This window comes from Haplochromis burtoni, unplaced genomic scaffold (genome assembly GCF_018398535.1).
Source record: "Haplochromis burtoni strain Fernald_Lab_line unplaced genomic scaffold, NCSU_Asbu1 Contig_512, whole genome shotgun sequence".
NCBI classification, from domain to species: Eukaryota; Metazoa; Chordata; class Actinopteri; order Cichliformes; family Cichlidae; genus Haplochromis; species Haplochromis burtoni.
In genome coordinates this window covers 130,768-149,153 of record NW_024582873.1, presented here as the reverse complement: position 1 = coordinate 149,153, position 18,386 = coordinate 130,768, and the positions used below count along the sequence as shown (strand labels likewise).

The 18,386-nt window shown below is 40.9% G+C and overlaps 1 protein-coding gene across 1 annotated transcript in view; it reads left to right on the top strand.

Annotated features, from left to right (window-relative positions):
- Positions 1-18,386, top strand: part of si:dkey-22o22.2 (neural-cadherin) — a 138,393-nt gene that overhangs the window by 101,377 nt on the left and 18,630 nt on the right. Inside the window, exons 17-22 of the mRNA XM_005946955.3 lie at positions 5,475-5,758; positions 9,155-9,784; positions 9,877-10,873; positions 13,172-13,265; positions 16,463-16,647; positions 17,130-17,368. Of these exons, the coding sequence (XP_005947017.1) occupies positions 5,475-5,758; positions 9,155-9,784; positions 9,877-10,873; positions 13,172-13,265; positions 16,463-16,647; positions 17,130-17,368 (2,429 nt within the window). The remainder of the gene's footprint in view (positions 1-5,474; positions 5,759-9,154; positions 9,785-9,876; positions 10,874-13,171; positions 13,266-16,462; positions 16,648-17,129; positions 17,369-18,386) is intronic.

Sequence of the window (18,386 nt, the reverse complement as noted above, 5' to 3'; positions counted from 1 at the left end):
GTTTATTGTTCACATTAGTGCACAGCTCTACCAAATGGGTGATTTTATTTTTACATGTATTCTACAGTGAACAAGTGACTGTAGCATATTTTTCTTTTGCACAATTCTGTAGGATTACAAACACTTCTGCGCAATGGAAATGTGAAACGTACGTATTCAGTGTCTCAGTTACTCCCAAGACTCCCATAACATCTACAGTGACTTTACTGCACATTTCAGATGGCTGTACAGGTAGGCCATAGTGCTGTCATCAGCATTTTCAGGTGTCACCAATTGTTTTTGCAATGGGAAACACTGAAATTATAAACTGTCTTAGTGGAAACATGACAATGCCATTTGACTATCTTGTTCATAAAGATGGTGTCAAGACTTTTCATTTTGATGGCACTGACAGTTTCATTGACATGGATACTTGCTTTTGAGGTATGGATAATCAATTCTGTGCATGTGACGTGCTTTTGCAGGCTATCCACTAGGTTTTGCAGTTTGCACTAATTGTTTTGGGAAATGCACTAACTGCTGTGCAAATGTTAATGGTGTTCTGAGAAACGCACCAAAGCGACTGAGAAAAACTGTAAATGCAGCATGGTTGTTGGTGCCAGATGGGCTGGTCGGAGTATTTCAGAGACCTGTGATCGAATGGGATTTTCACATATCCAGTCATTGGAAGTTCTGTGGGTGAAAATGGTTCTAACTGATTCGAACAGATAAGAAAACAACATCAACTCACATAACAACTCATTAGAACCAAATATGCAAAGGAGTATGTCTGAATGCACAACACCTTGAAACAGGCAGACGATAGATAGACAGACAGACAGACAGACAGACAGACAGATAGATAGATAGATAGATAGATAGATAGATAGATAGATAGATAGATAGATAGCCTCCACAGTCAACAGATCTTCTTCAGATCAGAGCACCTTGAAAATGTGGTAGAAAAGGAGATTCACATCATTGATGTGCTGAGTAAATATTACGGATCATATCAATATAGAAATATCTCAGGAGTTTCTAGCACCTTGCTAGAATCTATATCGAAAAGTCAGATATTAATATTTACAGAACTTATTATGACATGAATAACAGTTATCGCACACAATAACAGGAGAAGATGGATGTATCTATTCATTAAGTCCTCTTTTGAAGCCTCAAGATGAGCATATTTGCTTTTGCTAAAAAAAAAAGAACCCAAAAAAACATATGTGATGAGAAGGGACAGCCTGACTTTGCCCATTAACTAATTAGTTGTGAGTGACAGCCCGTTATTGAATGAGTTTGTGGTTTCATACCACAGATAACCTTCGATTTTTAAACATGGTATGACCAAGATTTGGAAAATAGACTTAATTCTTCTTCACTATGACCCAAAATGAGTGACTGAGCCCATAACATCAGTGTTTACAGTGATCAAGATTCACATCGATTTCCATTGCATCGAAAGTCTCTTTGGAACCACTGCTGTCACCATCTGTCACAACCTGGAAGATGCATATGTCTGGAGGGTCTAATGTCTTTGGACCCTCCAATTGCTCAGTCATGCAGCAGACTAATATTTAATTTTTACACTGTAAATTTAGCTTTCGGTTATTTGTATTCGAATTTGTCATTTTAGGATGCGTTTTACCAATTACTGGGGAAACCTTACTCCAAAATCTACCATCGCATATCAGGCTTAATGTTTTCTGTCATGTTGGAATAAATACATGGCTCTACGCAAGATTTCTGGGTACTGCAGCCAGCTGAATTTCAAATATCCACAGTATCTCTTGCAGGCATCTGAGGCCACAACATGTGATATTTTCTAATGTGGTTGTAAAACGAAATGAAACTTCCTCCAAATATGAGTTTAGTCCTTCAGAGTGTCAACCTGCAGTCACTGCTCAGGGACGACTTTCCCCTCCGGTCCACCTCACAAGGAGCAGAGATCTGACCTTAATCTCAATTTGGGCCTCCTGCTAGGCTGCGAATTAAATCAGCTCTATCCCCTAGCATGTGCGTGTGTGTGTGTGTGTGTTCATATGTGTGTGTATGTGTTAAGAGGGCAACACCATATGGCCAGACTGATCATTAGGGAGGCTGCCGGAGGCAAAAACCGCTGGAGCTACTCTCCTTACACACATTTACACACAGTCACATTTACACACACACACTAACTCGCTCGCTGAGTGTCACAACACATCGTGCTTGGAGGCTGTGACGGACCAGTGCACTTAAGCTTTTTCCTCGCACACAAACGAGCACACACACTCTCCAGTGTCGTAATGAAGGTCCTCCATGTCTCCACAGATGGTGTTTGTCTCCTAAAGTCTCATTGGTGCCGGTAAACAGAGAGCTAGCCGGACCAAGACAGACCTGCCTCTGGGCCCTGAACATACATCTGTGTGTGTATGTGTTTGCCATGTTTACCATGTCCCTATGTGTGTGTGTGCTGGCATTTCTTCAGTTCATCAGGAAAGTAGAGGGAAAGCCAACAGAGGAAAGACAAGGAAAGGAAAGAGACTAGAGAATGAGATGGAAAAGCAACAGAAAGATGAAAGAAGTGAAGGGAAAGAGGGATGAAAGTAGATTATCAAAACAAGTGGACAAAAAGCCTAAAGAACAGACGGAAGTAGGAGGAGAATAAAAGATTTGGGAGGAAGATACATGAAGGAGAGTTAAGGAAGGAAGAAAAGACTGTGGCAAGAAAAAATAATCAAAGGAAGAAAACAGGACTGCATAGCAAAGCTGAAAGAAACGGTAGGCTAGAGGGATGGAGGCACATGGAGAAAGCAGGAAAGAAAGAAAACTAAAGAACAGTCAATGTGAGAAGAGAAGAAGGAGAGGGCGAAATTAGTCAAGTTGGATGTATACACTGTGGTTCATGTAAACTCATCTTCAAAAACTGGTCACCAAAGCATTTAAGGCAAAGATGTAAGTCACCGAAAAAAGTGTATTCACATTATAAGAAAATGGAAATCTACATTTTTTTTCCATAATTTAAAAACTGCTGTTTCAGTTATTTTATGTTTGATTAAACGGTTGATAAGCTGTCGTGAGTCCTACGAATGTCACCAAGAGTGGGTCTCCTCCATTTACTGGGAAGTCAGTATCGCCTCATTGACTGAAGGTTATTTTACTCTGTTGAGCAGAATCATTAATATGTTTTCAGCTTAGAATAACATCAAGATTCGGCATTTGGGAGCCGGAGTAGTAACATGGATTAATCCACTTGACCCTAGATATTAAATATAATTTTCTTTTTTTAATGTAGAACTCAACACAACAGGTCTCATTCACCCAATGTTTTTATCTAAGTGCTTTCTTTCTAACTTTAACTCTCCAATGAATGAATCACAAGCAGATCTGGGTTCAGTCTGTTTCAGGGAGACTGGAGCAGCCAGGGATCGAACTACCAACCTTCCAATTAGCAGATAATCTGCTATACTTCCTTAATTAAAACTAGCCAATATAAAGTTTCTGTTTTGGACTTTACTTGCATTACATGACATCATTTTCATTTTTACAAGCTTTTTGGTTGGGGTTAGACATCAAAGCAGTTAGCAAGATATAGAAAAATATTGTGGCATCAGTTCAAAGAATCATTTTTAATACTTGGAGAACTTGTGGAAAAAACTGTGTATTTACAACACACATTGAAATAAAAGCCAACCATAGTTTTAGTCTGCAAAATCACTGAACATGTGATTGAAAATATTAGTAGAAATAGTAAAGGTAAAAACTAGAAAAGGGTGTTTTGCTTTGCTTTCATTATTTTAGGACAAACATTGGGTTGGTGGGATGAAGGAGTCAGCTGGGGACAAGGTGAGAGGCAGTTGATTTGATGTGGCGACCCTTAAAGGGAGCAACTGAAAGAGGACTTTGCTTTTGTTATTCTCCTTCTGGAAAATCCTTTTGTCCCTGTGACATTTGTCGGGTAAATCCACCAAGAACAACGCATGATGCCGTTAAAGAACAGTGCTCTCAGAAGTTTGCCACTTTCTGTTGCGACCAGTCCTTCAGGAGCAGAAAAAAAAGCAGGAAGGAGACCAAAGATTGCAGGAAGAGATGGGATCAAATGGCAGACAATAGAGAAATGAAGAAATTACAGTTTGCAACCGTGTCAGAGTTGAAAGTGAGTCGATGTCCCAAGTGAGCTGCTGTTCTTGAGGCGTTGTTTAGTAGTGAGGGTAACTGAAGTGAGAGTGAGCGGTACTGCAGACATCATAACTGGCTGCTGTGGTGAGCGGAAAAAGCTGCAGACTGAACAGTCAGTGTACATTCAGGCCATCACCTGTGGTCATGACTGAAAATATGTGGTTGCAAATAATATATGAAATTAGTTTCCTTATGTGGGTTCCCACCACATATCTGAAGTCTTTACTCTTTCTCTGAGTAGAGCAACAGCTACATTTTTGACAGCAGAGGTGAGAGAGTGGCATCTGATCAGGATGCATTCTCAGTACCTTTCACTGGACCCTCGGGCCGACTAAAGGCCGACTCGTGTCCGACTCATCTGTTCTGGAAACACAATGGAAAATGTGTGAGAGTTTCAGTATACAAGAAGTGTGTCTATTCATACTATCCAATTTAAATGGACCTAAATCTTAAATAGTCACAACAGAATAACCCAAGTTTCTGCTGTAACAAAAAGCACATCTTACTTTAATTCTGAGCCTTTCTGTAGGTCTCTAGAAAATTAATTGCGTGATGGGGAAAGGACTGTTTGTGTGAGGAGATTTTGAGGAGGCCAAGGTATTAATAACCCCAACTGTAAGAGAAATACCTGATTCTACTGAAGAATTTGACCAGAAAGCTTATATTATGGCTTCTTACAAAACCTCAATTTATTATAATTCTGTGTGCGGAGGATTAAGGGTTTTCTCAATCCACAGTTTGGGTCTTACCTCAATTTTTGGTTCACATTTTTGGTTAACTTTTTTTATTTTTTTAATGGGGCATAGATAAGAAAAAAATGGGAGACATTTTTACCACAGTGATAATCACTTGACTGTGACTGATCTTTAAAAATTAGAGCTTTCATCAGACTAGCACCACAGGAAGAGCATTTGCATAACATGAGACGCTGGTCATTAGTGTTGCAATTTTAGTATCACATCTATACACTTATATGTAATTATGATAACTTAATATTTTATAAAATGTCAAAAGATTCTTTATTTATGCCCCCGTTACCAGGCGAAATTTTAGTTTTAGAAAGCCCAACTCGTACTCTACCAAAGCAAAAATGCAACACAACAATGATGCATTCAACTGATCTGAGTGATAGTAGCATATACAACTCTTCACCAGATGTGCTGGATTTTGCAGCCTTCTTATTTCAATAAAATTAAACAGTCCTTTTTGGAAGCAACAGGAAGATCATCCTCCTCCTTTACTTTCGTCTCCAGAGCTAAGCAGTCTGATCGGATAAATCAGTTTTGTAGAAAAGATTTTAAAAAACTGACAAGTGCTTAATGTCTTCCATCCAGGTGCTAATGCCAAGCTGCGCTACCAGATCACATCAGGAAACACCATGGGCACCTTCGACGTGGAACCTGAAGTGGGCACCATCTTTGTGGCTCAACCTCTTGACTATGAGATGGAGCAGCGCTACGAGCTCCGGCTGGTGGCCTCAGACGGGAAGTGGGAGAACGAGACACTGGTGGTCGTTCAGGTGGTAAATCGCAACGATGAGGCACCAGTTTTTAGCCAGACCGAGTATCACGCTGCTGTGATGGAAGAACTCACCCAGCTTCCTGTTTTCATCCTAGAGGTTAGCGAATCTGTTTGTGTCGTATTAAAAGTTACTTAAAGGACTCTTATTAGTCATTTTAGATCGGATTATGTTCACTATAATCAACTCAGTTGTGATTTTAAAACACTGACATTAGAATAGACAATGCGGTTTTTCAAGTTTTAGTCGCGTCGTAAAAAATTATACAAAATCATATATAATTAAACAGCAATTTTATGTTCTTAAGAATTTGACATTTACTTTTCTGGTGATGCTTAACGGGAATTTTTATGACTTTTACAATGCAACAGACAGAGCAACTGCTAAAAGGAGTCACACTCACAGCATTGTCTTTTTCAAATTCTTACAAACAGTTTAAGCTGAATTTGATTGGCTGCTCATAGGAAACTCCCATAAACAGTATAGGACTGAACTCAGCCAAGAACCCCAAATAGAGCCAGACTAAGCTAAGTTCTCTTTGTTTTCAACTACTAATAAGTGCCAAGTTTTTACTCTTTTCACACAACAAAATAATGGATTAGTCAATTTATGACCATATACAGCGTAACTGCAAAACACATGGATGGATTGATGGCATGTTTTCATTTTTTTGTAACTGTTAGCCATTAGCTTTAGCCTCTAGCCTTAAGCACTGATCACATGTCCACTCAGTCCAGATGAAACTGTTTAACATATAAACTTGAGAAAGTAGCACCTCCCAAACATACCTTTAAGATAAAGGAGTTTATTGTGAAAATGTTAGTGTTTATATGAACAATATGTGAAAATGTATTAGATGTACTGGAAACAAACCTAATTGTGTTTGTTAGATTAGGAACATCGAGCTGTATTAGCCTGGAGCAAAAACCTACCTGAGATCAAGTGACCACATACTAACACATCGCACATGTATGAAATTGGTTAGCACAATATTAGCTGACAGAGGCGCCAGTGTTTAACCAACCAAAACCTCCTGACAGGAACTGCCTGCCATTTGAAAAGTTGCTTCAGAAAAGTCAGAGTCAGCCTCCTCCTCCTGTGGCTTTCATTTCGTCACACCTATCACCGGTAATTCACAGTAATATGCATGTGCCGCCAAGCTAAATCAGATTAAAAAGGTGGAAGCGCGTCTGGGAGGCCAGGGAAGTAATCTCTGTCAGAGAGGCATGTGTCACCAAGCCCTCAACCTGGGCCTACTTCCCCTCGCCTGCTGGAATTGATTTGATGTGCGTTTGGTTCCTCTCTAATGCTCTCGATAGTTTTTTCTGCTACGCGGCGACCGGGGCCTCCCTCAACGCCCGCCACTTTCAGCCCTTGCCCTCAAATATAATTCAGCAGATAGCGAACAGAGGGGAAAATCCAATTTGAAATGAATATTTTTTTGACTTCACCTGCACAGCAGCCTGCTCTGCGGTGCCACGGCTGCTCATCTTCAATATTGTGTACCTGCATCACGTTGTCAAGAAATGCAAAGAACCCACATGGGGGAGGTGGCTGGGGAAGGGAGGAAGGGGGGATGACTTCAAAGCCTTCTGTAAACAAACCCTCTGGTGAGAAAAGAGGAAGAGAAAGGGTAAAAGTGTACTTTTTCTTGCTTTTGTCTGTGTCTATTAACTTTTAATTGCATTGTGTGTCTCCTTGACAGATGTGAGAGCTCGTCTCGTTTCTGCTGCTCTTGTCCCCTTGTTCAGAGAGATAGCAGGAAGGCTGGTTAATTAAGCAAACAGGACAAAGCAACTGAGAAATGTTTATTCCTGTGTTGGCAAGTCCCCTTGTGCAGGGGCAGCTGCTGCAATCAGCCCCCTGCCTCGTGTCCTATTTGTTGGGCTTGACATTTGTACATAATGAACAAGCAGTTCAGCTTTTTTAATAAGAAACTGCCTGATGTATAAAAGAACAATAAAAAAAAAACTGTTTCTTTAAAGAAAAAAAATGTTATTGAATGGACTTGCGACGACAAATGTGACAGCTTGCGATTAACTTTTGCTGCAGTCCTTCTATAATGAAGCCACTTTTTTAACAAGGAAATGTTCAGTTGGTGTTTTTTGATGATTATTTTTTATGTATTTGTAATTTTTTAAGTTTAAAATTATTTTCAACATCATCAAAAGCTTGATTAGTAAGTCTGCAATAAGTTTCGTGCTTTAATTCTGAAGACATTTTCAGCCCTTTTTCCACTTTTCCAATTTAAAAATGGGGACTAGTCAGCATTTCATACACAAAAGCACTTCAAATAATTTGAATAAAGATCTGATGTTATAAAATGCAGCATCTGGCTTAAAGCCCAGAATACAGTTCATGCATCTGTGTGTCCAGAGGAATCTGGGTGACATAAATTTTGTCACCCAGATTGTTTTGCAGAAACAGGTTGTCAAAGGCTCTATGAAACATCAAATTTTAAAACAGTTCCATAAGGTAAACCATAGCAGTTAACAATAATGGTATCTTTTAAAGTATGTGCTCCTGGTAAATGAAAAAGTTAAGAATGAATATGTTTATTTACGCTTAACAACATAATACTTTAGGATATTAATGTGAGGGACCATTAGTATTGGTAATACTGTGATATTAGCAATATTGATATTGTGGTATGGCCACCTTTATATTACAACACAACCTGAACTCTCTTAGCCAAGCTTTCTCATCAATTCTTTAAGTGGTCTTCAGGTTTCTTCAAGGACATTCAAACCTCTTCTTTAGATCTTGGCTGCCTTCTATTCTGCTTCAGTAATGTTGACTCTGGGGAAATTCCATTGTTTGTTTTTCCATCTAGGTATATTTTATTGCACTGGCAGTGACTTTGGGACCATTGCCATGCTGAAAAATGAAACTATTTCCAATCAGACAGGCTAGAAGGCAATGTGTAAATGAAAATCTGATGGTGTTTTTCTGCGTTCAAAATTCTGACAAATTTTGACAAAATCCCCAACAACAGTAACTGAAATGCAAACCCAAACCATCGGAGAACCTGCAGTTTTTGCAGACTGCTAGTTAAAAAATGTGCCCAAAGATAGTTCTTTGCTAAGCTATCCGTTATGTGTGTATGCGACACTGGTTCATCCATGGAGTTATAGATGGGATTTTTTATGCTTAAATGGTTCATAGGTCAATATTCATTGGCTTAGGAAAAAAAACAATCATCTGAAAATGATCAGGTACAAGGAGTGGATTGAAAATGAGTGAAGAAGCAGCCAGTGTGCAGAAAGCCTGGAGAACTATTGCTTAAGACCACTTTAAAATATTTCCAGAAAGCCTGGCTCCTTGAAAGAAATCAGGGGAAACATTTACACAGTGCTTTATATCACCTGGAAATTTCTAGTAACACTGTGACTAAAACAGCAAGCTTGATCTTTCATTTTTAATTTGAACTACAAACTCAGTGTTTTGAGAATTTTAGATTTTATTTTACCGTTATATTTCTGTGTAATTTTGTAGGTATCAGCTACAGATCCCGATCAGGAAGCTGACCAGAGTGCTCTTCGCTACTCCCTCCATGGCCAGGGCGCTGGTGGTGAGTTTACCATTGATGAGCGCACTGGACGAATCTATGCTCAACGTCGACTGGACCGCGAGGAGCGCCCTGCCTGGAGATTCCTTGTCCTCGCCACAGATGAGGGAGGGGCAGGTCTCACAGGATTTGCTGATGTACTTTTAGAAGTCAGAGACATCAATGACAATGCTCCCTTCTTCCCCTGCCCAGCACTGGAAGTAGATGGTTGTTTTGTTGGTCAAGTGCCTGAAAATTCACCTGCAGACACATCCGTCATGGAGATGCGTGCCATGGATCTGGATGACCCCAATGAGGGCAGGAATGCCTTGCTCACATACAGCATCATCAAGAACATTCGCAACGAGATCAACCTCAACCTGTTCTCTATCAATGCCACTACGGGCACCATCTACACAGTACTACGCTCTCTGGACAGGGAGATGGAGGACCGGTATCTGGTAGTGGTGGAGGCCCGTGATGGAGGGAGTTTGGCAGGGACAGGGACAGCCACCATTATGGTTTCAGATGTCAATGACCATCCACCCATCTTCACTCAGAGACTCTACAATACTCAGGTGAGTCAACCTCGCTAACCTTCTTTAAACATTTACATTTATTTTACCAGTGATGCATGTAAATAGATCACTTACTTCTGTGTGTTGATCAGGTGACTGAGGACCTTGAGGTGAATAGCGAGGTTCTTGTAGTTTCTGCCACAGATGGAGATGAGGGCGAGAATGCTGTGGTAACCTTCAGCATTGTAGGTGGTGATGAAAACAGAAAGTTCTTTGTGGAGACAGACAAAGTGAATCGACGTGGCGTAATAAAACTTAAGAAGAAAGTTGACTTTGAGAAGCCTAACGAAAGGACTTTCAATCTGACCCTGAAGGCCGAAGATGCCGATTTCTTCAGCCTCGCCTATTGTCTCATTCAAGTGGAAGACTCCAATGACCATCCTCCTGTCTTCTTTCCACAATTCTATGAGTCACCAGCTATGTCTGAAGATGTGCCAGTGGGGACAATTGTTGCTCAAGTTACAGCTTCTGATCTAGATTCTGGCCAAAATGGGCGTTTCTCTTATAGTATATCCAAAGAGTCAGATCCCTACAATCAGTTCCTGGTGGACCAATCTGGTTGGGTTGTAGTTGCTGATTCTTTGGACAGGGAGAAAATTTCACAGCACAGGATCATGGTCTTGGCTACAGATGCAGGGAGTCCCCTCCTGACTGGCACTGCCATTGTTGTGGTGACTGTACTTGATGTTAACGACAACGGGCCAGAGTTTGAGGTCCCCTACAAGCCTGTTGTTTGGGAGAACACAGCTGCACCTCAGCCAGTGAAAATGAATGAAACCTCCTTGCTCCTTCATGCCACCGATCGCGACACCTCCACCAACAGTGGGCCATTTTCCATACGGCTTCTGATGCTCACCTCAGACGCCACCAACTTTAACTTGACGGACTTTCGGAATGGAAGCGCAGCCATCACTGCGCTCCGCGCTTTTGATCGTGAGCGGCAGAAGGAGTACCGCCTCCCAATTCTCATGATTGACAGCGGCTCTCCTCCAATGAGCTCTACTAGCACGTTGACAGTTGTGATCGGCGACAGGAATGATCATCCCCACTCACCTGGACACACCAACTTTATTGTCTACAGTTATGAAGGTATGTTTTGATTTTATCTAATTCAATGAGGTTTCCCATGCTTAATTTTTGAGACTAGTTCCATGAAACCTATATATTATTACATAATTTGGTTCCAAATGTCCATGATCAAAGCTACAGAGTTTGCTGAGGTTTATGAAAATAGGTTCTGAAGTCCTAGTCTGTGAAAAAAAAAATTTTTTTCATGGCCATGATCAAATAAAACTACACACAGATCACATGAAGCGTGTTGTGTCAAAAAAAAGGGTTGATTTTAGATGTGACGGCAAGTTTTTCATTGTTCACCACTATTCATCTGTTGCATCTATGACATTTTCATTCAGTGATCTCATTGTTGTCCCCGAACAGAGAAAATTAAACGTGGGCATGTTTCACTAAATGTGCCGAATGCACAATGTGATTTGCGAAAACAAAGTGTTTTTGTTCATCGCGATGCTTTTCATTTGTAAAAACAGTAAGCATGCAAGAGCCCTGTAGGGTCTGTAAATGTATCTGTAATTTGTGAAACATAATGCTGCTAACATTTGTGGTGTGAACAGTAGCTGCAAAAACTGTGAAACTGGCCCCAGGCTTTTCTCTGATTTAGTGAGGCATCAAAGTGAACCAGTGTAAAATAAATGTAAACTAGCTGCACACTGATGAAAACTGATTGAAAACTGGAAATTGATGAAAACACGATGTTTAAATAAATGTGTGCTGTTTGTATCCACAAAGTTTAGACATTCATTTGGTTTTGGATTTTTCTTTCATGAGAGTCTCACCGTTCAGTCTAGTATTTTACACTCCACTGGAGAAAGTTTGGGTGTACTATTGCTTGAACACGCCTTTACCCCAGAACATAATGTATTATATTATATTGTCCCAGTTAAAAGTTCCCTGGTCACTCTGAGGGATTCAGCATGGTTTCTTTTTAAACCTTTAGGTCTCTATTATCCCACCCTATCACATAAAAATCTCCTCACATCAAGCGTTTAATGCACTGAGTGGCCCTTTAGTGCCATTTTTCAGTGCAGTGTTTAGGGTCTTCACCCGTACTTTCATTTTTCCACATAAGAAAAAAATAAGGATGCAGTTGAGCTGGTAGAAGGCATAATCACACAACTACAACCAGGAGGGTAGCTTGGTCGATCCCCAACTTCTCCAGCCTCATGCCGAATTATCCTCAGGCAAGTTGCTAAACCCCAAGTTGCCCCAGATGCATTCATCGAAGGGCGAGTATGTGTGCGAATGTTAGGAAGCTAGGTATAGATTAAGCTCTGTATGAATGTGTGTGATTGGGTAAATGAGACTTGAGGTAGAAAGGCGCTATATATCACCATTTATCATTTTCAACAAATCTGAGATGCCTGCCTTTTTGTTCTGTCACTATTTAGGTTTAGGAACAGATTGTGTTTTATGCTCTTGCACAGCATTAACCACACATTACAAGTCAAACTTCTCCCATTTGCAACAAGCATCTCCTCAGTTTTCTTGGTCACCATATTGATGCGTCCTTCAACAGCGGAGCACATTTAATTATGGTCTCTTGCTGTCTCCTTCTGACATTTAGGGACTTTTTAAAGTCCGCCAGACTTCAATATTGAAAAATGACACTAAAGCGTTACCCAGTATGTTTTAACATGTGACACCTGCAGGTCCTGACCAAGCGTCAGTATGTAACGTGTTGGGAGTGAGAACGAGTTGCCCTCCCACCACCTTCTGAGCGCTCTCCACTCATGTTGTTAAAACTGTACTTGTCACAGTCGACTGCTCACAGCCTCCTGCTCCAGCCCACATCACTTATTTAGCGTTTCATACCATCTGTCGGCCCTCTGTAATTTGCTGGAAAAACTAAGGTATTCTGTAATGTATTTTTAGTGGATTCCCTCTCGGGGGCCTTTCCACATGAAAGTGCATTAACCTGCTAATATGAATCCATCACGTACCTTAACAACATACCATGAAGCAAACAATTAAGACCAGCTTAAGTCCCGGGTTTGATGAGCACATAAACAGGAGGCTTTTTTAAAAGGCAGCTGATTTCACGGCTAAAGAGATTACAGAGCTGTGTTCAGCTTTTTTTGGAAGAGGGGGAAACTAATGCGTGAACATATTACTGCTGTGCCGTCAAACCATGACCGTGTGTGCCAATGAGGCATTGCCCGTCACCTTATCTCCTTAAAGAAGCCTCTACTTTTTTTCCTTCACTCTTAATATTTGGATTGTACCGGAGGGACCCTTTGTGCTCAAAACTAATTCCTCTCAAAGCTTATACATTTTTGGACTTTTTTGTTTCTTTTTTTCCCCACCTCCTGACAGGTATTCTCCAGACGACAGTGCTCGGACAAGTTCAATCCCCCGACCTTGATGACTGGAGTGAGAAAGTGTACCGTTTTGAAGGCAAACCAACCAGGTACTTTGATCTCATCAGCTGAAAACTCTGAGATGCCTGAAAGGTGACTTGCAGAAAGAGAGTGATGGAGGTGAAAGCACAGATGGATAAATTAAGTAATGCAAAAAGATAAAGAAGGAGATATAGATAAAGTCAGAAGTATGGCAATAATATTGAAAATATAGAGAAAGATTCTTTTAATTAAATCACAATTAAAGACAAAACAAAGAAAAGACAGGAAGGAAAAGAAGTAGAAGAAAAATTTGAATAAGGCCATTTTCCCACACGCAGTGCAGCCCTGAACTTTTCTAGTCCTTCCCCAGCTGAGGCATATGTGAGAACACAAATGTTCATGGCAGTTAGATCAAGCATTAAATAGTTTTTGACCCTTCACCCCTTTAAAGTAAATCTTCATGTAATCGTCCTCAAGATGAGAATTTCCAGCAGTGCAAACACATCTGATATGATCTGCTTTAGTGCTCTAAATGTGAGGAAGTGCAACTTCAGATAATGTCCTTACCTGATCGTCTGGACCTTGTCTGGAGTTCAGCTTAAGTCACAGAGAATCATGCGTGTAAACACTTTGAGGACAGGAAAGAGATTCATGATGAAGAGAAGAGATGGAAACAGATACAGGCTGGTTCTTTTAAACATTTTGAATGTTCTCAAATGGAAATGCTGCTTTGTTTTAGGCAGGCAGATGCATTTTTTATGACTCCAGACAGGCTGCAGTTTCAATGTATTCCTTTGTAGCTTAGGATTGTGGTTGTGCGATATCGTAAGTAAGCAGTGACATTTCAAATCTGTTTGTTTATTCATCTAGTTAACGTACTACTCATAATTAAATAATAATGCAAACCTGATGTTCCTTTTGATTTTAATTTGCACAATAAGACTATAAAATATATCCAAAATGTAAAATTGTACCGTTTGCACCTTCCACTGGAAAACCAACGTAAATGTAGAATACAGCTCACAAAACTCTGAACAAGGAATGAAACAATTAAAACATGAATGACAAGATGATGTTTTTTGTTGGGATTAAAGATGTATGCACGATATCGCAATATACAGTGTGATTTGGACCAATCTACACACTCCTGTTGAGCATATTGTGACCAGTTTTGGATGAAAGAATCCAGAGAACGACAGATGTAAAGTAGTTTTACGATGTGTTGGGACTAATACAGAAAAGATTCCCTGCTAAAGTGTCCCTTCTCATGTGACACGCAGCAGCAAGAAATGCACAAGAGAAAAAGAGAGAAACTAAAAGAGCTGCACAGGAGCTGACAGATTTAAAATAAAGAGGGAGAGACAGTACAAAGGTGCCGCGCGACAAAGGGGAGAAAGGAAAATTGGGACAGAGAAACAGGCAGTTTGAAGGGGGAAACAAAGAAAGAGTGAAAGAGAATGAAGGGGAAGAGGACAGGAAGGAGAGAGATAGAAAAGGGGATCTGACTTGTCAGGAACAGTGCTATTAATACTTCATAACCAGCGGTATTGAAAATTCCCAGTGAAGCACGGCGAGGGCGCACTCATTTTGTTTGATGAGGCAAGGTTTCACGCGGACGCATTGAAAGGAGAGCCTGATTGCGCTCCCTGCCACCTTTTCTTCTAATGAGATACCTGTAAAGAGGGACGACAAGAGACGACAAGAAATGGCCGAGAACAAAGGAACCACGAGAGAGAGAATTACCATAGATGCTCCTGAACTGCCCTCATCAGAGCATACAGCAGATAGCAGTTTGTTCACAGTATAGATCAGCTTTAGGCTGAATGTTATTTACATATAAAAAGATACAATCTAGGGGAAAATGTGAAAAAGCGTTCTGGTAAGGTGAAGGAGCCCGAGGGGCTAAAAACATCCATCCATCCATTTGCGTCCGCTTATCCTTTTCAGGGTCGCTGGAGCCCATCCCAGCTGTCATAGGGCGAGAGGCGGGGTACACCCTGGACAGGTCGGCAGTCTGTCGCAGGGCCAACACACAGAGACAGACAACGATTCGCACTCACATTCACTCGCACATTCACAGCTATGGGCAATTTGGATTAACCAATCCCCACTAAGTGCATGTCTTTGGACAGTGGGAGGAAGCCGGAGTACTCGGAGAGAGAACATGCAAACTCCACACAGAAAGACCCCGGCCTGATGGTGGAATTGAACTCAGGACCTTCTTGCTGTGCGGCAACAGTGCTAACCACCGTGCCACCGTGCTGGGCTAAAAAGACGTCATAGCTAAAAAAAAAAAAAAAAGTGTTCTTTGGGGACATTCAGTAAATCACAAAACGCACAAAATAACCAGAAAACCTCAGCATTCTGCCTCAGCAGACAGCGATTTGTTTGGAATTGATCGGTATGCTATGTTTTCATTTGTTTCCTGTCTGTGAAGTGCTTTGACATGTTTGGAAATCTCTCAAGCGTGACGGTATTCCAGGAGACGGTACATGAGAGCTTGTTTTGTAGCGGCAGCACAAGCGCCGTCCGCAGACTCGTTTTGGCCTCAGTTCAGTAACGCTTAATTAATTGGTCTAGTCTGAGCTCTGAAGGTCACTTCAGTGTGAAGAGGTTAAATATTAACATGAGCCAGCGGCACATGTTCTCCACAAGGTTTGGGATCCACTCTGTAGTGCAGCAGAGCAGAGATTGCCAGAGTTTTCCAGATCAAGAGTCCCCCCCACCGGCCTGGATCCATGTTCAACAGCTGACCTCCATCTGGTCAGAGTTTGATCTGACAAATCCCATCTGAGAAGGATTTTATCCGGATTGAAGATTTCACTGGGAACTTTATGAATGTGTTTGGTTTTCCAAGCACGAGGAACAGCTGAAATGTCTGAATTTGTATTTGCCTTATAACAATAAGTCCTTGAACTAATACATTTTCTGCAGCAGGAATTCTGCTCAACAATTATAATATCCAACCTATCCATCATACCCTTAATAGACAGATAATAAATGGTTCCTTGCAAACAGACCTCCAGAGTGGAAGAGGTTAATAAAGTGTATTTCTGCACTGCTTTTTTTTGGAAATCCAGACATAAGTATTTATGTAACATACATAAATCAAAAATCCGAAACGGTACACACACTTTTTTTGCTGGGACTGAAAATAGCACCCGCTTCTTATGCAAGAAAGAAGCAGATATGATGTATTTTAACAAATATAATTCTAAGCAGCAACAGAAAATAAGTCAAACTAATCTTTCTTTCGCTCTCTCAGGTTGTTCAGTCTGAACCAGAGCTCAGGTCAGCTCAGTATTAGGGAGGGAACTCCTCCCGGCTCATACCACCTGCAGGTTCGTGTATCCGACAGCACCTGGCCAGACGTCACCTCCACCGCCCAAGTAGACGTCACAGAGCTGCACCACGTTGCCTTGCAGCGTGCTGCCTCCATCCGCCTGAGCAGTGAGTCCCAAAGTGAAGATGTCAGATTGTTAAAATATGAAAATACACTTGTTATCCTCAAACAAAACAGTTGTTAGTCATGGAAATGACTTAACAACATCTCAGCGCACTGACACAAGACGCACATTTACACCCTCCTGTGACTGTCGATGTGGCACAGTGCTTCAGGGTCTCAGTTTCAGGGCTGTCAGCTCGATCAGGCTCCATCAGCATTGGCACACAGACGCAATATTGGAAATAACTCCCTGCTCCTCTTCTTCTATCATCTCTTGTGTTCCCTGCTGTTTATTTTCAGCTCCATCTCTTCAGACTTTCTTGTCTCTTCCCTTTTTTCCTTCTGTTTTATTCACCTTTTCATTCAACTTGTAGTATCAGGATATTTCTGTCTGTCCGCTGCTTTTTATGCTGCCTCTAATTTCCCATGGTGATTTTTGAAGCTAGTAAACAAATCTGTTCTCCTCCCCTCCTTCTTCTTCTTCCAGACCTGACAGTGGAGGAGTTTTTCAGTAGTAGTGGTGGAGGTGAGAAGAGTCGCTTTTCCCGTCTGGGTCTGACGTTGGCTGAACTCCTGCAGACTTTGCCGGAAAACGTCCAGATCTTCTCTGTGGGTGATGCCAGCAAACATGGTGGGAGGGCGCTTAATGTTTGGTTTGCTGCCCACGGCTCTCCCTACTACAAGGCTGAGAAACTGCACGGCTACGTGGCGGCAAACAAGGCCAAGGTGAGGAAAGACTTAGAGTCTGGAAAATACACTTTAAACTATTTAAATGTAGGAATATAAATTATGTTAAATTATTATACTTTTTGGCATTTTTTCCACTCTTTCTAGTGTTTCAGTTGAAAGGTGGCATTTCTTGAGCACATTTTGGATGTTTAATAAAAATCCATTATTTACATTTTTCTTTGTAAGTTAAAAACCAGTTATTTAATCCAAAACCTTCAAAGGCTAATTTGTGATTTTTGTTACTGGAAATCTCAGGAACTTACTTTCTCTTCGGTCGGGAAAATCAAAGAGGAAGTGCCCCAATCCAACAAGCAAACAGATAATTGTGCAAAAGCTAAATAAAGTGAAGCAAGGTGAAGTGTGAAAACGTAAACGTGGTGAACTGACGGGAAAAATGAGCCATCCAGTTTACATCTTCAGCCATAGGATTAATGATGCATTAATTACACTCAATTACATGTTACATTCACATATTCATATGTGCAGTTCAACAGGCAGAGACATTTAACACAAAGTGTAAACCATTTCACACTCATGCACACCCACATGCCAGGAAAGGTGAAAAATTGATCATACATTAATATGTGGACATGTTGCTTCAGCATGTCTCTCTTCAGTGATACACCCACATATGCACGCACATACTTGCATGCATATGTACACACTTGTATACTTTTATATGAAAATTTACCATTAAAGCATTGGGAGCTGCTTCTGATCTCATTTCTGTGACAGGCAGGCAGATGATGGCAGTTGGTGAATCATATAAATATGCATATTAAATAAACACACTTGCGCAAACATAGACAGCCGAGCTAGATCAAATATCTAACTGTCAGCTGTCGCTCAGCTGACGTCTTGTTTAAAAGACTGCATAAAAGTTACGACACTGGCAAAGCAATAATGTGAATAAATCTATTAGGAGAAAGAGAGATTTGTAGCATGCTGTAATATAACTGCAGTTCACATTAACATCTTCAGTTACTATATGCACTATGGGGTTCATAATTTGTGG